The sequence below is a fragment of the Notamacropus eugenii genome, chromosome 1, assembly GCF_028372415.1.
Source record: "Notamacropus eugenii isolate mMacEug1 chromosome 1, mMacEug1.pri_v2, whole genome shotgun sequence".
NCBI lineage: Eukaryota > Metazoa > Chordata > Mammalia > Diprotodontia > Macropodidae > Notamacropus > Notamacropus eugenii.
In genome coordinates this window covers 93,858,713-93,877,507 of record NC_092872.1, presented here as the reverse complement: position 1 = coordinate 93,877,507, position 18,795 = coordinate 93,858,713, and the positions used below count along the sequence as shown (strand labels likewise).

Genomic DNA, 18,795 nt, shown 5'->3' with positions numbered 1-18,795 from the left:
ACAAGTGTATCCAGGGCATGTAGAATTCTGATAGATTAGGATTTTGCTACTGTACCTCTTCCTCCCCCAAACCAGCACTGATACCTTTAGCTTTTCAATCTCACTTGAGAAAAGAGAAAGGAGTGTGAGTTTACAATATATTTTGAGTTTCTATGTTTATTAAGCTAGAGAAAAGAATTACTTCTGTCCCTGACCTCTTTTTGTTTCCCCAGGATAATACCACACTTATTCAGATAATTCTTGGCATAGAGCTCCTAGGTCTGAACCTACATGGACCATATTTGATCTTAGGTCTTGACCATAAAAGGCCAACATTTCTGTAACTGGCTATTAGCTTTTCCCAGAGTTTACTCTGGGAAAATCACTGTGTCTAAATTATACGCTCATTATATCTCAGGCTCCATAAATGTATCAGGCACAGGATACCCTTTATTTTATCCCACGTAAAATGGTAAGGACTAGGAACCTATTAAAAATATTGAAAATGCTTAAAATGTCTCTCAATAGCCAATAAACAACCAACAATTCTTTTCCCTCTCCTTGGGGTCCCACTCTTCTCCATGGTTTCAAAGTTCTTTCAACCCAGGGAAATGACTTGGTTTGTATTTCTCTCAGAAACGAACCAAACTTGAGATTCTGGTAAGGCAGCACCATGACACTCCAGTGAATCCTTCTATCCCAGAGAATCTTTACTCATGGACCATCTTGTGGTTTAGATTTCCTCCAAAAGGGAAACATTTTTCAGACTTCTGGGTAAGTAACTCACCCTAGCACCCACCCTGAACTCATTGGATCTGCTGTGTAATAGCAGGAGGGTAGGGAGGAGTAAAGAAGTAGATCCCTTGCTCCCAAATGTGTGACTTTAGTCCCTTACTGTTTTTCCAATTTGGGGGCAATATTAACCAGTACTGTCAAATTCAAATAGAAATAGGGGCTACTAATCCATCCATAAGGATCCCTGTGGGCCACATATTGACTTAGTTTTAAAATGTGATATTACCTATATTTTATTGCATTTTTATTTATTTCCCAATTACATTTTAATCTTGTTCAAGCTGTGCTTGGGAGTGTTATGGGCTGCATGAAGCCTATCCCTGGACATGTGTTTAACATTTCTGATATACGCTATCCTCTTCTCTCTCCAAGAGAAATACTGCTTAAAAAATTTGGGTTTGTTACAGAGGCAAAAACCTTGGATGAAAAGAAGAGAAATCTTCCTTCTTTGGCTAGATGTCTAAATTCCAGAAACATACTGCCTAGAAAATCCTTCCTCTAACCAGGAGCCAGGCACTGAAAAATATTGTCTTTGAATTCTCCTTTCAGATAACATGGGTAGAAAATGTGACTATTATGTGTTTTTCCAGATTACTATGCCAACCATGCCAGATGTTGCCATCTTTTGGGTTGGGAGAGTTCACTCCTGGGTCTCAGGTCTCTGATTTGTGAACAGAAAGGATGAAAAGAAGACAAAAATTTGTCCGAAACTTTCTTGATGGGTCATGGAATTAAGTACATCCAGCTTCCCTGTGCTTCTGCTCCATTGTAGCGATTATTTCTGGACTAGAGAGAGCTCTTTTGTTTTTAAAGTTTGTTCATGAGATCCTAGAAGTCAAGAGCAACTCTATTTGCAATCAGAGGTCCAGTTCTATCACTTACTACCAGCATGACCTTGTTTCCCCTATTAGATTTTAAACTCCTTGAGAGCAAGGACTGAATTTTGCCTTTCTTCATATTCCCAACACTCAGCACAGTGCCTGACTCATGTTCGTCACGGAATCAATATTTATTGACTGACTAATTCAGTGCCCTAAGCTCTTCAGGTCTCAGTTTTCTCATCTGTAAAATGAGGAGGTGTTAAGGTCCCTGACAGCTCTAACTCTGAGATCCTACAAATAAGGTAAGGTCAAAATAGCAGAAAAAGGGATTAGGTGTACAACACTGGGATAGGCAAAGAAAGGGAAAAAGTTTGCAACCATGAGGCTTAAACTTTCAATGGTGGTCCAGGGCATATAATCCACTTCCCTTCTTACTCCTGAAATGGATTGGCTCACTTCTTTATGTTAAAGACATTTTTAAAGGATATGAACACACAGTTTTCAGAAAAAAGAAACCAATATGCCAGTTTCATATAATCATATGAAAAAAAATGCTCTCAATCACTATTTATTAGAGAAATGCAGATTAAAACAGCTCTGAGGTACCTCCTCATACCTATCAGATTAGCTACTATGACAAACAAAGGAAAATATTAGATGTTGGAGGGAATATGGGAAAACTGGGACTCCAATACACTGTTGATGGAGTTGTGAACTGATGCAACCATTCTGGAGAACAATTTGGAACTATGTCCAAAGGAGTATAGAGTTGTGCATACCTTTGGATCCAACAATACCACTGCTAGGTCTATATTTCAAAGACATCCAAAAAGGGAAAAAGACCTATTGGTACAAAATATTTATAGCAGTTCTTTCTGTGTTGACTAAGAATTGTAAAACAAAGGGATGCTCATCAATTGGAGAATGGCTAAACAGGCTGTAGTATATGATTATGATGGAATATTATTGTGCTATAAGAAATGGCAAACAGGATGATTTCAGAAAAACCTATAAAGACTTATGTGAACTGATGCATAGTGAAGTGAACAGAACCAGGAGAACACTGTACACAATAACAGCAATATTGTTGGATGAAGAAATGTGAATGACTTAGCTCTTCTCGCAATACAATGATATAAGACAATCCTAAAGGACCAATGATGAAGCACACTATGGAGGCAGCTCCAGGGAAAGAACTGATATCATTTGAATGCAGACTGAAGCACGCTGTTTTTCACTTTCTTTCGTTTTTCTTTACTTCTTGTACAACATGACAAATATGGAAATGTTTTACATAATTGCACATGAATAACCTATATCTGATTGCTTGCCATCTCAAGGAGGGAAGACGGGAGGAAGGGAGGGAGGGGTAGAATTTGGAACGTAAAACTTTAAATAAAGATATTTACAAAAGAGATTTTTTTCTAATTAGCAAGCAATTTTTTCTTTTCCTCTTGCCTCCCCTCCCCAAGTAAAGAATAAGAAGAAAAGAAAAAATTGTGGTAACAAACATATATATGTCACATAAAACAAATTCCCACACTGGCCATGTCCAAAAATGGATGATCTTGCTTTAAATTGGAACCTAGGCATCCTCTATCCACTTACTCATTTTTTCAGCAATCAATGAAGACGGTAAGTTCTAAGTAGATTAGGCTTTGTCCTCTTCAAGTGAACAGAGCGGTGCACTGTTTGCCTCTAGAAGATGGGGAGAGCAAGGTAACACTTAGCTGCCTAGTCCTGCCAAGTCACTGATGGTCCTCCGTATCCATCTCCTTCTTATCTCCTTTGAGTCAAGGTTGCAAGGACATCTGGTTCCCTAGTGCCCTTCTACCACTATCATTGTATTAGCAACAGTGAGTTGGGATGATAGCAGCTGTCTGGTCCTTCTCCCCCAGGAATGAAGTTGCTTGAGAACCAAAGCTGTGCTCTTGCCTTGAAGAGCCCTAATTAGTCCAATAGCCCACTCAGATCAGGGACCTTTTTGGAGTTATAGCAGCATTTTATTCACCTTGAACCCTACCCAGAAGGCTATTTTCCATTGTGTTCTTTATAAACAGTCACAGCCAAATGTTAACACAAGTTCTAGGAGTCTGTCGGCATTGAAAGGAAATAAATGCCTAAATATAGACCTCCCTTCAATGCCTTGCAAATCTCCCCATCCTACCTTTCTCTGCAAAAGTCAAGGCAGGGCAGCCACTGAACAATCTCATCACAGTCTTTTGCTTTAAATAGAACTTTTCAGGAACATTTGTGAAAGAAGGGGTGACATTTTGGGAGATACAGATTCCAATTCATTAGTCAAAGAATGAGGAGCAAAGGTGAGGAGGAATGGGTGAATAAATAAAGAGCTGTGTTTGGCTCCTCTTCTTTTCTCTACCCTACTCTTGACTGTCCTTCCTTCAACCAATCCTCCTTTGACATTGCAATATCTCAATTGAACTGTCCCTTTGGTTTAGTGGTCTCTTCTGTACAGAAACAGTGATCAGTAGTGGACAGAGGGATTGACTTGGAGTCAGGAAATTCTGGGTTTGACTCCTGCCCCTGGCACTTCTATTAGCTGTGTGACCTTGGGCAAGTTACTTAAAATGAACCAGTTTCCTCTTTCATAAAATGGGGATAATACCTCCAGTACCTAAGTTGTGAACCTAAGATGAGACAATATATGTAGAAGGCTTTAGGAGCTTTGCAAAGCTATGCTTTGAAGGAGGCTCAGGATTCTTTATGAATGTCAAGTATTATAAAAAAATCAGTTGTAGCTGGAGCAAGCAGAGATCTGAGCATGGGCAGCCCTAATCCTTTTCTGTGAGGGAGCTCTGCTCTTCCCAGGGAAAACTGGGCCCTTGGCAAAGCCATTCAGGGGCCAGTCTGTGAAGTCTTCTTGTAGAAACTAGAGCCACCTCCTTATTATATAATCTGTATCTCAGATAGTACAGGAACTGAAATGTCATAATTGTCCCTTAGTGGTTTGAAACATTCATACACTTTACAAAAGAGAGAAGGAAAGTAAGAATGGCTTTATGAGTCCCTCTTCCCCTCGGTGGTAGTTTGATTAAGCTAGAGGGAATGTCTGGCCCTGACATCTTAACATTTCTCCAGCAAGAGAACATATTTACTTGAGTAAGCTTTTCTGCTTTGGTGTGGCACATGCTGCCACACCAAAGCTAATGTGAACTCAGGCTACATATGTGGAAGTGTGGTATCCATAATGAGGAAACTGAGCAATAGTATTAGTTGTCTACTAATTGCAAGGCCCTCAAAGTGCTTACATTCTACTGGGGCAGGTAGGATTTATGGGGAGGGAGGGTGGAGGGAAGGAAGAATATAATACATACAAACAAATATGCATAAAATAATATGAAATTATGAAGTAATTGAAAACTAGAGAGATTATTAAATGGTGGGGTTTGGGTGAGGGAGAGGATATGGAAGCAGGAAGGGTCTCAATAGGAGACTCCACCTGGGCTAGACTTTGAAGGAAGCTAGAGATTCAATTTAACATGAGGAAAGAGTGCATTCCTAACAGAAGGGATCAGCTATATAAAGGTATCATAGATGGAGAAAAGCTAGTTTTGATTAGAATGGAAAGTGCATGAAAAGGAATATTATTAAATACTTTCCAGTATTAACTGGAAAGGTAGATAGTGACTAGATTATGGAGGATTTTAAGTGCCAGTCTAAGGATTTCCAGTACAATATTGAATAATATTGGTGATAGTGGGCATCCTTATTTCACACTTGATCTTACTGAATTAGAAAAAACAGAAACAAAATTCATTTGGAAGAATAAAAAGTCAAAAATATCAAAAGAATTCATGAAAAAAATGAAAAGGAAGGAAATTTAACAGTACCAGATCTTAAGGCTGTATAAGGCTGCAATCATCAAAACTATTTGGTTAAGAAACAGAAAGGTAGATCAGTAGAACAGAGTAGGCATACAATTTACAACAGCAAATAAATATAGTAACCTTGTATTTGACAAGTGTAACAAACTTAAGTTTTGCGGATAAGAATTCATTATTTGGTAAAAATTGTTGGAAAGACTGGAAAGCAGTAGGGAGGAGACTGAACATAGATCAATATCTTACACCATTTGCCAAAATAAGATCAAAATGGATACATGACTTAGATATAGTTATTACAAGAAAATTTGAGGAATATGGAATATATTACCCCTCAGACTTACGGATAAATGAGCAATTTATGAATAAACAAGATATAGAAAACAGTATGAGATATAAAATGGATAATTTTGACTACATTAAATTAAAAATGTTTTATAGAAACAAAACAAATGTATCGAAGATCAGAAGGAAAGTAGAAAATTGAGGGAGGTGAGAATTTCTATAGACAGATTCTCAGATAAAGGTCTCATCTCATATATATAAAGCTCTATCAAAGCTATAAGAATATGAGTCATTCACCAATTGACAAATGGTTGAAGGATATGAACAGACAGCTTTCCTATGAAGAAATCAAAACTATTTACAGTCATATGAAAAATTGCTCTAAATCATTATTGATTAGAGAAATGCAAATTAAAACAACCTTGAGATACCATTTTACACCTATCAGATCGGGCTAGAATTATAGAAGGGGAAAGAGACAAATGTTGGAAGGGATGTGAAAAAATTGGGATTTTAATTCACTGTTGGTGGAACTGTGAGCTCATCCAGACATTTTGGAGAGTGAACTGGAATTGTGTCCAAAGAGTTATTAAACTGCCTATACCTTTGGACCCAGCAATATCACTACTAGGTCTGTTTCCCAAGATGATTAGGGAAAAAGGAAAAGAACCTATATGTTCTAAAATATTTGTAGCAACTCTCTTTGTGGTGACAAAGAACTGGACATTGCATGGATTCCCATTAAATGGAGAACGGTTAAACAAGTTGTGGTGTATGGTTGTGATGGAATACTACTGTACTATAAAAAATGATGAGTTCAATGATCTTAGAAAAACATGGATAGATTTGCAAGAAATAATGAAAAGTGACATAAACAGAACCAAGAGGACCTTGTATATAGTAACAGCAATATTATTTTGAGAACAACTTTGAATGACTAAGTAATTTTGACTATTTGACTATTATAAGTACCCAGATTAACTACAAAGGACACATGAAGGAAGATGCTATCTGTATCAGAGAAAGAACTGATAAATAGAAGTCTATATGGAATGGTTTTACACATACACACACAAATATGTACAAATACACATACATACATACATACATACATATATACATATACATGCACACACATACACATTTGTGCCTCATGGTAGTCACCTCTGGGGAGGTGATGGAATAAAAAAGTTAAGAAAGAGTGTATGGAAGGAAGAAGTGTGGAAAAAGTATGAATGCTTCTTCTATTGGCCCCTTCCAACTGTGTACTGGTCTGTGGAGGGCAGAGTTAGCATAGACAAGTGAAGAATACATTATTCAGTTTAGAAAGCAATAAATAAATTCTAGTACCCACCATGGCCCATTACCTGTTTGTGTGACCTCAAACAAATCTTATCCTGATTATTTGGTCATTATCAGTAAAGTGAGGTTGGGTTCAGGAGTGAACCAGGTAGTCACCAAGGCCTCTTCTGACTGGGATATTTTATTTTTAAATTTGTATTATGGAAGTGATAGAATAGAAAAGGTATTTGAAACCATTTCACATGAGGATCAATTGAGTGACCTCTAGGGTCACTTGACTGAAAAAAAAGAATAATTTAGGGGAGACATGCTAAAATTGTAAATGTAGTATTGTAAAAGATTCTTTGCAAGCTTTCAAAGACTGTGAAATGGAAAAAAAGATTAGACTTGCATGGCTCTAGAGAACAGAACTAGGAACGCTGAGTGTAAATTACAGAGAAGCTCCATAAAAGGAAAAGTAATTAGAATTGTCCAAATAGGCATAGAGGAAGTAGAAAATTCTGTCATTGAAGGCCTTTGACTTGTACTGTGGGTAGAGGATTGGATTTGGAGTCAGAGGACCTGGGTTCCAAATTCTGGTTCTGCCACTTACTAGCTATGTTACCTTGAACATGTCATTTAACCTCTCTTGGCCTCAGTTTCCTCAGGTGTAAAATAAAAGCATTGCACGAGATAATTCTCTTAGCTCCAAATTTTTACCCTATGATCTAGAGAGGGTGGTAATAGGGACATTTGAGAGGGAATTCATGCTCTTAAGTATGGTTTAGAATACATGATTTCTGATGTCCCTTGCACATATAGTGTGGGACGGAGCAGGAGAAAAGTGTGTATGTAGGCCACAGTTATTCCTTGCTACCAACATGTCCTGACCCCCTGTCTTGATCAAACCATCCATAAAGGTGAGAAGACTCCCAAAGCTTATTCTATAGAAAATGCTAAAGAGTCTGAGGCAGAAGTGAATTGGGACTTAAGTTGTGGAAAGGTTTGTTCTAGTAGAAGGCAGAAAAATTATAAGCATGAAAGGAGGCTCTCTTTGCATCTGCACCTGTCTTTGACCTAGTTTTCCCATGAGGATGAATAAGCATTGAGAAGTGGTCTTGATTCCCATACAATCCAGTAAATGAACCAATTGGGAGGCAGTCTGAAGATGGAATTATTACCTTCCAGGAATACAGCAGTGGATGACGAAAAGCCAGGAGACAGCCTACATCTTGATTAGCATTTACTAAACACTGACCCTCTGGAAAATTTGGCCATAAGTGGATCATACTTGGGAAAATGTCTGTGAGCTTCTTGTGGGTAAAGCCATTTGGAATATATGAATACAAGCACTTGACCAAATGATCTTTAAACCTTTGGGTGTTGTCTGAAGCTGATAGGATGTTCAAATTAAAATGCTTGAACTATATCGCTTTAAACTCCTGGATTGGCTTCTCTGTGGACCAAAAAAAGGTCTGACCTTCTATGACTGGCAGGAACATAGTCACTTATGTTGCTATGTGGCTACTTTCATATATTTGGTTTTTAATCTTTTTTGTTTCTATGATCATGAGTAAAAGTGCCATTAATCAATGTTTCTATGACTGATTCCATTATCCTAGTGATTGGAATCCATTGAAATTCATCAGGAAAAGGAAGATGGAAGTCTCTTGTTGAGTTGAGGTACCACAAAAATCCCACTGAAAAAATCCATGCGTATTAGATCCATCAGCTAATGAAAAGAGTACTGGCAACTACAAATAGGGTTGGGAATAGAGCTACTCAACTCTCTGAGAACTAGGTAGTAAGCCTGTCATTTTCCGTGAGTGACTCCTGGTATTAAGTAACGTATATAACCAGTCTTGTGAACATAGAGCCACCTTACTGAACGAGATCAGGCAAGTGGGCAGCAGAACCCCTTGATGATTAAATGTATGATTCTAGGTACTGAACCATTAGAGCAATATCCTGCTTGCTAGATGGCTAGGATAATGTGAGAAAATATATTAAGGACATCAGAGACCAAAGAGGAAGCATGAAATCAAGGATTTCTTTAAGGGTTGCTGGGTCAATCATATCTTCTTCTACCACCATCATGTCCATTTTTACCCATGTGAGATTAGGTTAAAGTTAGCATTCAATATAAAAGCAACAGATTATCATATGATCCTTTGGTATGCTTGTGGGGGCAGGGAAGTATGTTATGTATGGAAATATGGAAAGTGTAAAAATAGAATATCAAGGTCTTCCTTTTAGAATTGATAGTATCCAGCTCTTTTTTCTCCCACCTTTGGCCCCCCTGACCTGCTGCCTTCAAAGAACAAGGCTGAGAAAACACGTTTTCCATTTCCAAGAGGGCAGCTTTGCCCATTCACAGACAACTCTGATAACTCCAAGTCCATCAAAAATGAGCTTTAAAATAGTAGCATATTTTAGTTATGCCTGAGAAGAGCACAGACACCCATCCCACACGGTGATTATAAATGGAGATAAATGAGACATAATGAGAGTTGTGAGGGATGGCCATATTTGGGTGAGGTCTAGGGAAGTTAATGAATGGGATCCCATTACCTAAGACAGATAAGTGAGGCAATAAATCGCAGATAGAAAGCCAGTCTCCAAGTCAAGCAGACCTAGGCTTCAAGTCCCAACTGACACGTCTTGACTGCAGAACCCTGGACAAGACATTTAATCTATCTGGGCTCTCTATATTCTCTGTCTATAAGTTGCAGAAATAATGTCAATTGACTTTGGTAGAGAGTGTTTCCTCACCCAGGAATTCTACATACCAATAAAATCACAGGTCTAGAGATATCTGGGAGGAATACAAGCATCCTTCCCATATGATGGTTGAAAATTCAGACAGATCAGACATGGTGAATGAACACTGAGACATGGGAGTATTTGGGTTGGGGGAGTTAACTCATGGAGTAGAATTATATCACCTAAGACAGATAAATGTGACTCTCAAACCATAAGTGTCACTACTTAATGATAGGTTTATCTTGAAGAAAACCACATGAACTTGGCCTTGTGCCTCCAAGACGCATCTTATTTTGAAAACTGGTTATTACCTTGGCATTCTCCATTTTAATGAAAGTGTCACTAAATTCCTTTCTGCACCTGTATGTTGCAGCAAGTACTCTGTTGCTAATTAAAGGAGAGACAGATGGTGGCAGGTACAGTTTAATTTTACAACACTCACTCCTTCAAGGCAATTAGATTCATTGAAGAGAAACCTTTTTTTCCCTTTCCCCACTTGTTTAAACCAAGAAAGATCTGACCTAAGAAGGCTACTGCTCTTAAAAGGGCATGAGCACCTATTACTCTCCTAATCTTGCCAATTGTCTGCCTAAGAGGAACCCTGGGCTGATTAGGTTAATGAATTCATTAATGGCTCTTAATAGGCCCTTCAATGAATTTCTCATTTCCCTCACTGGGAACTTCTTAATAGACTTAGACAGAACAACACCACATGGAGCCAGAATAGCCTTTGGACTGGATTCTCTGAAACTAGGCCGACAGCCAAGGTTTAAAGTCTTCTTTCTCCTCCAGGGAGGATACTTTGAATAACTTCAGCTTGAGAAATAAAATAAAATCTCTGCTCACTGGGGTGCCTAAGCAATGGGGATGAAGAGGAACAGTTTTGGTGAATTTAGGGTTAATTAAAAACTCCTTTTTGTTAGAACGACTAAGTTTACTTTTTGGCCATAAAATAATAACTGACATTTATATTAGTTCTTTAAAGTATTGTAAAGTGTGTGTATAATGTATGTATACGTATATATGCATGTATACATGTATTTTCATCTGATTCTGAGAGTAATTCTGTAAGGTAACACTGGGACAGATTCCTCAGCTACATAATATAATGCTCCCTCTAGGACAATGTCTGATATCCTTTCTAGATGAATTGACAGTCATCAGAGCTCAGCACCCTACCCTCAACCCCAAATCAAGTCCTAGAGATAAGTCCTGCCTTAACTCAGTCCACCTCACCCTTTTTAAGGACCAATTGCAACAAGGACTTTGTGCACCTATCTACGCAGTTTATAAGACATCACATACATACACTGTGTGTGTTTGTTCATATAGTCAAAGTGCATTTTATCAAAGACAGGTAGATTAGGAGGGATCTCAGGAGGACATTCTGGAGGCCAGAAAATGGACTGGAATGAGGTGAGGTAGGATGTCCAGATGTGCTCTGATGATTTCACGTACTTCTATTCTCATCTGTCTTCATGGAGTAGCAGCTGGATGCCTCAGAAGCTGTTTCTCCTTTAGGACTTCCTGAATATGCAACATCTTTTCCAGCTGCTCAGAGTTAGGAGCTGCTTGTACCTGGTGTAATAAGCAATTTGTTTAATTTGGTAGAAAAGGAAATGGTTCAGGCATTGCCTTTCCCCTTTCTCTCTCCCTGAGAAAATGCCTAACTGATAAATAGTTCTGAAGGGTGGGAGAGAGAGACAGAGAGGAGAGGGAGACACACACACACACACACACACACACACACACACACACACACACACACACACATGCACACACACAGAAATATATTCCAGGTCATGGCAAGGAGTACTCTGCTGGTGTAGCTGAGGAGAGGAGGCAGACAGGACTGGCTGATAGGAGAAAAGCTAATTTATGTGTTGCCCTTTGTAGGAAGAGGGGCATCAGGTAAAAGGGAGAGATAGTCATGCAGGATAAAACCTTGGAGTAGAGTTGGAGGAGCATGTTGGACCCACTCATTTCTGCTTCAAATCTTTCCGCAGTTTGCACCTTTGAAAAAACGAATTGATGGAATATTGTGGAATCATTGTTGCAGTCACACTATGATAGGGGCTCAAGCATTACAGTGTACTTTCTAGCATGGGCAGTGTATAGTGGAAAAGGCATTGAGATCCAAATCAGGAGATCTGGGTTCAAAGTATCTGCTTTGATACCCACCATATAGGTGACCATGAGGTAACTAAAAATCTCTGATCTTGTGTTCTAATCTGTAAAATGGATATGATAATAACTGTGGTGCTTCCCTCATATGGTTATTGTGAAGATCCAGTGAGATTATATATGAACATACTTGTATATATAGGACATGTACACATGTGTATGCATATATACCCATATAGTTAAACATATATGTGTCTTTCTAGGGTAGCTGTTGAGAAACCAAGTTGGTGGGGAGGGGCCCAAACTTCAGAGTTTTTTGGATCTCTTGCTCTGCCTCTTGGCGTGAACCTGCCTGTCACCAAAGTTTACTGTACACTATTCCTGGAATGCATAGATCCAACACCCATACCTCTTAGTTTCTTTGGATTCCTTTAAGACAGTTAAATCTCACTTTCCATAATGGGCCTCTCCTAGTTCCCCTACCTGCTAATGCCTTCCCCTTCTACCTTTACCTATTCTGTAGATAGCTAACTAGCTTGTTATCTAGATGATAGATCTTTATGACATATCTATCTCTATCTGGACTGGAATATCTATCTATCTATCTGTCTATCTATCTATCTATTCGTCTGTCTATCTATCTATCTATACATACCCACATACACACACGAATATATATAACAATATATTCTATATATACTAGGACACACATATAAACACATACACATACATATATACATGTACACATACATATACATGTGTGTATATACATATGCATATATTATATATATACATATATATATATATCCTAGTTACATATTTTATCCCCATTAGAATATAAATTTCTTTTAGGGAAGGACCAGTTTATGCCTTTGTGTGTACCTCTAAGCATAGTGCCTGGCTTGTTGACTGATTGACTGACTATAAGTAACTCTAAACTACATGTTATGTCACCTATTAGAATATAAGCTTCCTGTGAGCAGGAACTGGCTTATACTTTTCTATATATCTTCAAATATAGAGCCTGGTTTGTTGAATGATTGACTGACTGTAAACCAACCCCACCTACTTCCCTGTTCACTAGATAGAAACAAATCCTTGTTGTAGGACCTTACTGTATTTTAGAGATGTTGCTCTGTGGCCTTCTGTTGAATACAGTCCCCAAATGTTGTTTTAGCTCTGCCTCTTGGAGTGTACCTGCCTGTCACTGAGGTTATTTGTATGTCATTATGTAAGAAATCAGTTGATCTGTGTTCTAGTACCGACATTTCCACAAAACACTTGTGTTAACTATGGTTCAGTCACTTTGTTCTGAGTTTCAGTTTCTTCATCTATAAAATAGAGATTCTTATGACAATGTCTCCATGGACCTTTATCAAACATAGTCATAGTTATAAGATGCTAGATTGTCTTTCACTCAAGTGTAAGGTATAATTCTTTAACCAAGCATTAATTTGGATGAAGCTGCAGGACATCAAAGGGTTTTCGATTCCATCCTGCTCCCTCTGGTTTTGCTAAATGAAACTTCAGGAATTTAATCTGCTATCCTTAATGCTAGCTTCCAGGGGCTTTATGGTAGTTGAAAGTAATTTACCTACCCTAACCCAAATATCAGATGGACCTTCAGGAGTTGCCTTGGTGCAGGGAAAGCAAAGACATTCGAAATGATCTATCTGATCTGATGGACTCTTGCTGTGCTGGCTGGGTATAGCTGCAGTTCGTTCATGCCTGCTTAATATTTGGGTTGAGGTGAATAAATTACTTTCAAATCCCATTATGCCTCAGGTGTCTAGTGATACTATGGAGATTCATTTAGCAAGACTAAAGAGTTCATTCTACATTCTTGGAGCAGCACCCAAATCACTGCTTTCCCTGAATAACAATTTTAGATCTGTCTTATTAGGACTCTGGTTTTGTTTGAGAAAGAACCATGACCTCATTCCCAAGCCCTGGCTGATTTTCTAATGTGTGTCTTGTCTTGGATTACTTCTTAATGTCTGTGTTGCAGGTCAGTTTCTCTGCCAGTTTCACTAACTGCTTCTTTTCTTTTTTCTCTTTTTTCTCTCCTCCCCTGTACCTCTCCCTTTCTGGCCCATCTTTCTGGCTTACATAGCTGACAAGGTCAATGATGACTTCTATTCCAAACGACGACACCTGGCTGAGTTGGCAGCCAAGGGGAGCCTACCACTTCATCCAGTGCGGGCAGAGGAGGATCCACCAAGGGCTTTTAGTCCTGAGCATGGCCCTGCCAAGCAGAATGGACAAAAGTCCCGGGTCAACAAACTCCACACACACCCCTTGGCCTACAACTCAACCACCAACTTCAAGAGCTGGGACCCCAATGAACCATCCCTCCGGCGCCAGACCTATGGCAACAAGGGCAAGCTTGGTACAGCAGAGACAACCTCCAGCGAACCACTGGCAACGAGGAGCCAGCACTTCCTGCCCTCACAGCCATACTTCATCACCAACAGCAAAACGGAGGTGACTGTCTGAGATTGGCACTGCAGGGAGTGTCTTGGAGAGCACACTCAATTGAGAGAGGCAAAAAAGCAAAATCTAAAGAACCACTCCCCTCCCACCTTCCCCCACACACCCTCACACACAACACTTACGATCAAAACTGACAACCCACTAACTGATGACTTGGAAACTTGCTTCTCCTGGGTTACAACTGGCATGCGGTCAATGAGCAGCTGAGGAAAACCAAGACGGGCATTTAGCAATACATTGAAAGAGAAGTGGAGAAAACTCCATGTGGATTTCACAACCTAGGCAGTGACAAACTCACAAGCCTGATCCGTGTGACATTTTCTTCTTTTTTTTAAACTTGAAATTGGAATTCTTGATGAGAAGTAGCACAATCCAGACTTTCCATTCATGTAAACCATTTGTTAGAAGCTATCTGATCCTGCTTGTGAGAGCAAAAGAGGAAGAAAGCAGAGAGAGAGAGAGAGAGAGAGAGAGAGAGAGAGAGAGAGAGAGAGGGAGAGAGAGAGAGAGGGGGAGAGAGAGAGAGAGAGAGAGAGAGAGAGAGAGAGAGAGAGAGAGAGAGAGAGAGAGAGAGAGAGAGAGAGAGAGAGAGAGAAAGAGAGAACGAGTATAGGATCACTCTCATGTGCAGCAGAGGAGAAAATGGATGAAAATGCATCGTTTTGGCCAGGACTTTTATGTCAAGGATCTGAGTTGTTGGTCAATCCTAATAACCGATGATCAGGACGTTATGTACCTGTGATAAGCCCAGGGCAAAGGAACGCAGCCCCAGCCCTCACGCTTACTATACTTTCATATCATCACTGTTGGAAGCAAAAAATAAACAGACCCTGAACCCACCAATTGCTAATGAAAAGGAAAAGAAAAAGAGACTATTTCCTGTGATATCCATAAAAACTGTTACAACTTCAGTAAAAGGGTGAATTGTTGGGTGGGTGGGGGGCAGTGGTTTAGAGAGTACTCAACCTTTTTTTTTTTAAATCTCTACATGAAACTACAAACAGAAAACATCTACCTTTTCCTTTCACAATCTCCAAAATAAGAAAGACTTTGTCACTTAAAAATAAATAAATAAATAAATGAAACAATCAATGAAAGGACAGGTTTGTAGAAGGGGGCAAAGGGGAGTAGCTGTCACTCCACTCTGGGTCCCGCCCCCCACCTCTGAAAAAGCTGTCTTCTCCCAAGAACAGAATTGAGTCTCACTGAACTGTCTGTTTCTGACTTCCCTTCACCTTAAGCGTGCTGCTGAACTCCAACTGCTTTGGACTGAAAATGACTTAAGCGTGGGTGGTGCCTTCAACGTGTCACTGGTGTTCAATGACAGTCTTGTTTTCCAAGTGCAACCTGTGTTCCTTTAGACTTATTTTCTTCTGTTTTATGCAAGTAGTAGAAGTTGTTTTCATACCTCCTTTTGTTAATAAGTCCTGTTCCATCCCTTCCCCATCCTCCCTCATCATTCCCCTCCCCCCTTCCACCAAGTGGCTGCAATGCTAGGGGTATGTAGGTAAGAAGACAGCCTCTCCATGTTTCTCATCCAACAACCCCAAGCCCACATGTGCTGTTACTCATTTCTTCCAAGAACTCTTCTGGACCACACTTTCCTCAGTGGGAATTCTCAAACTTGTTCATTAGAATTGGCTTTCAAATGTCACACCTCCATAGACAAATGATATGTTAGAAGACACATGGAACTCTTGTGTTGTTTTTGCTTGGCCCTGTTTAGAAAGAGACAGAGAGAGACAGAGACAGAGACAGAGACATAGAGAGAGAGACAGAGAGAGAGAGAGACAGAGAGAGACAGACAGACACAGAGACAGACAGACACAAAGAGACAGAGAGAGAGAGAGAGAGAGAGACAGAGAAACAGAGAGCAAAAGAGAAAAGTAAAAATTGAGGAGAGGTGGTTTCCAATCCAAATAACTTAATTTTAAAAATTGCTTTTCTAGTTAAAAAGCATTTATTTTCTTTTCTTCCTAGCCATCCCCATTAAAAAGGAAAAAGAAAATAGAAACTTTTGTAGGAAATGTGCATAGTCAAGCAAAATAAATTCCACATTGACCATGTAAAAAAATGCATATCTTATTGTGCACCCTGAGTCCATCACCTCTCTGTCAGGAGGTGTGTAGCATGCTTTTTTATAGGTCCTCAAATCTTGATTGATCACTGCATTCATCAGAGGTCATAAGTCTTTCAAAGTCACCAAATGGCCAACTTTAAATCCATCACTCTACCCCAGGTTTCCCACCTCCATTTTAGCTGGTAATGAAGCAGCCACCAAAGAGATTCAGTGCTGCCTGGGTATCTTACCTGGTTTCCACCTAATGTTCAGACCCCAGGAGAACAGTACCACAGTGTCTTGATATCCCCTGGATACAAAGGGAAGTCTGCTGAACCTCTTTCTGGTACCAGCTCATGTCTTCAGTTTTTCTTCAGATTTTCCTACTCCCAATTCCAAAATTCTCCTCTTTCTCTCATTCTTTTCTTTCATTTCTCCCTCATAGTGTGGTGGAAACACCATTGTATGGAGTGTGAGGAGGTCAGGGTTTTAGTCCTGAACCTGTCCCAGGTTACTTCATCTACCCAGGCCTGTTTCCTCATTGGCAAAGATGAGGGAATCAGACTAAATGATCTAAGGTCAGTTCTAACAGTCTATGATTATAGTCCTCTTATATGACCTTAGTCTTTCCCTCAAATTCCTCCCTCTCCTCTCCATTCAACTTATTTCCTCTATTGTCCAACACAACCTCTTCTTCCCCCAAATAACTCCTTCTGACCCTAAACCGTCTCTTCCTCTAACTTCAACCCTCTCTATTTCTCCATCAGCTTCTATCTCCTAACTCATCTGTCTCTCTCTCAAAATTTTCTCCTCCCTGAATTCCTTTTCCTGATTTTTAGCCTAAAGGGCTATTTGTTCATGGTTGCCTCAAACAGCCCATATTGTCCTATTCCCTGCCTGTCAATTCCCTTCTGAGGAGTTGTAAGAATGTAAGTTGAGACCTGAGTCCTCTGAATCTGCAGTCTCACTTTTGTCAAGAGATCTGAACCTTAGGAGCCTGAGAACAACTTTCAATGAAATGTGGGCAGTGCTGGCACCAAATGAGTTGAGGGAAATATGAGATGGAGAGTCAACACACTGGACTCTTTGCCTAAGGCCAGCTGTGACCATGCCTTCCCTTCCTGGAGCTAGGCTAATAACTGGAGCTTCTCCAAGGAAGGGCTCTTAACTGAACTCCAGATGGAGGCCCCCAGGACTTGCTTTGTAAACCTGCTGCTATATTGGAGGGCAAGCTGGATGTTTGGGGTCTAAGGCAGATAGAGTGGTTAAGATCCTGTTGGAGGTGGGGTAGGAAGATGGGACAATGGTAGGAGAGAGAATCAAAGGTTGATGTGATGAACCAGTTTCCCCTGCCTATCCTACTTGCCTTTCATTTATTCCTGGCTGCCATCCCAAACAGGCTGTCTGACTCCCTGTCCTACTGGGACTGAAGGTCTATTAAAATCATCAGTTTTGGGCTACACCTGGCAACTGCATCCAAGTCTCTCCCCCACCCAGGTTTTTGTGTACTTGAGCATATTTTATGTGCAAATATTTTAGTAACTGTATGTTCTGTAAGTAACCTCGTGTTAATACTTGTTAACAACTGCAGAGTTTATGATACCAATAACACTTCCTACAATAAAGACAAAATGTTTGTTTGTTTTCTAAGAATGTTTCTTTGTAAACATATGTATTCACTATATTAATAAGAATTTCTTACCTGGCAATAAAACTGGATTACACGTGATGCTTCTGTCCCACCTGTGTCTACCCCTACCTCATATTCTTCATCTAACTTCAGGATAAACAACACAAAGAAGAGAGAGAGAGAAACAGCATTTGTCAAGAGCAATCAAATCCCTATTACCCAGAGTACTTTGTGAATGAGAGGGTTGATGTTACTTGAATTTTCTACTCAACTGAAAATTAAGCAAAAGTATTTAAACATATTTTTGGTATGTTTTATTTTTACCTTCATTTCCCATTTTATCCTTGCCCCAACACCTTCCCCTCCCAACCCCAGACAACCATCCATTATTACAAAATAATAAAAAAGAAAAAAGAAAAATGTTTTAAGCAACACTAGCCAGTATTATCAACTGTATCTGGCATTAGATATAGTGTTCCACACTCATACTCCTTACCTCTGCAATTAAGGGAGGGAGTGAATTCTCTTACTTTTTCTTTGAGGTCAGGCTTAGACATTATAATACCACAGTATTCAGTTTTGGATATTTTGTTTGTTTTCCATTTATTTTGTTAGTCGTTGTATATATCTTTTCTTGGTTCATTGAATAATCTCATACACATTTTCCCACAGTCTCTTTAGAGTCATAATTTCTTATAGCATAGAAATAGCCTATTTTATCCA

The 18,795-nt window shown here is 39.5% G+C and overlaps 1 protein-coding gene across 1 annotated transcript in view; it reads left to right on the top strand.

The window, feature by feature from the left end:
* The window catches only part of SHISA9 (shisa family member 9), a 423,219-nt gene extending 408,293 nt beyond the window's left edge, over window positions 1–14,926 (top strand). The window contains exon 4 of the mRNA XM_072609900.1: window positions 14,004–14,926. Coding sequence (XP_072466001.1) covers window positions 14,004–14,386 — 383 coding nt within the window. The 3' untranslated portion in view covers window positions 14,387–14,926. The remainder of the gene's footprint in view (window positions 1–14,003) is intronic.
* The last annotated feature ends 3,869 nt before the right edge of the window (window positions 14,927–18,795 follow it).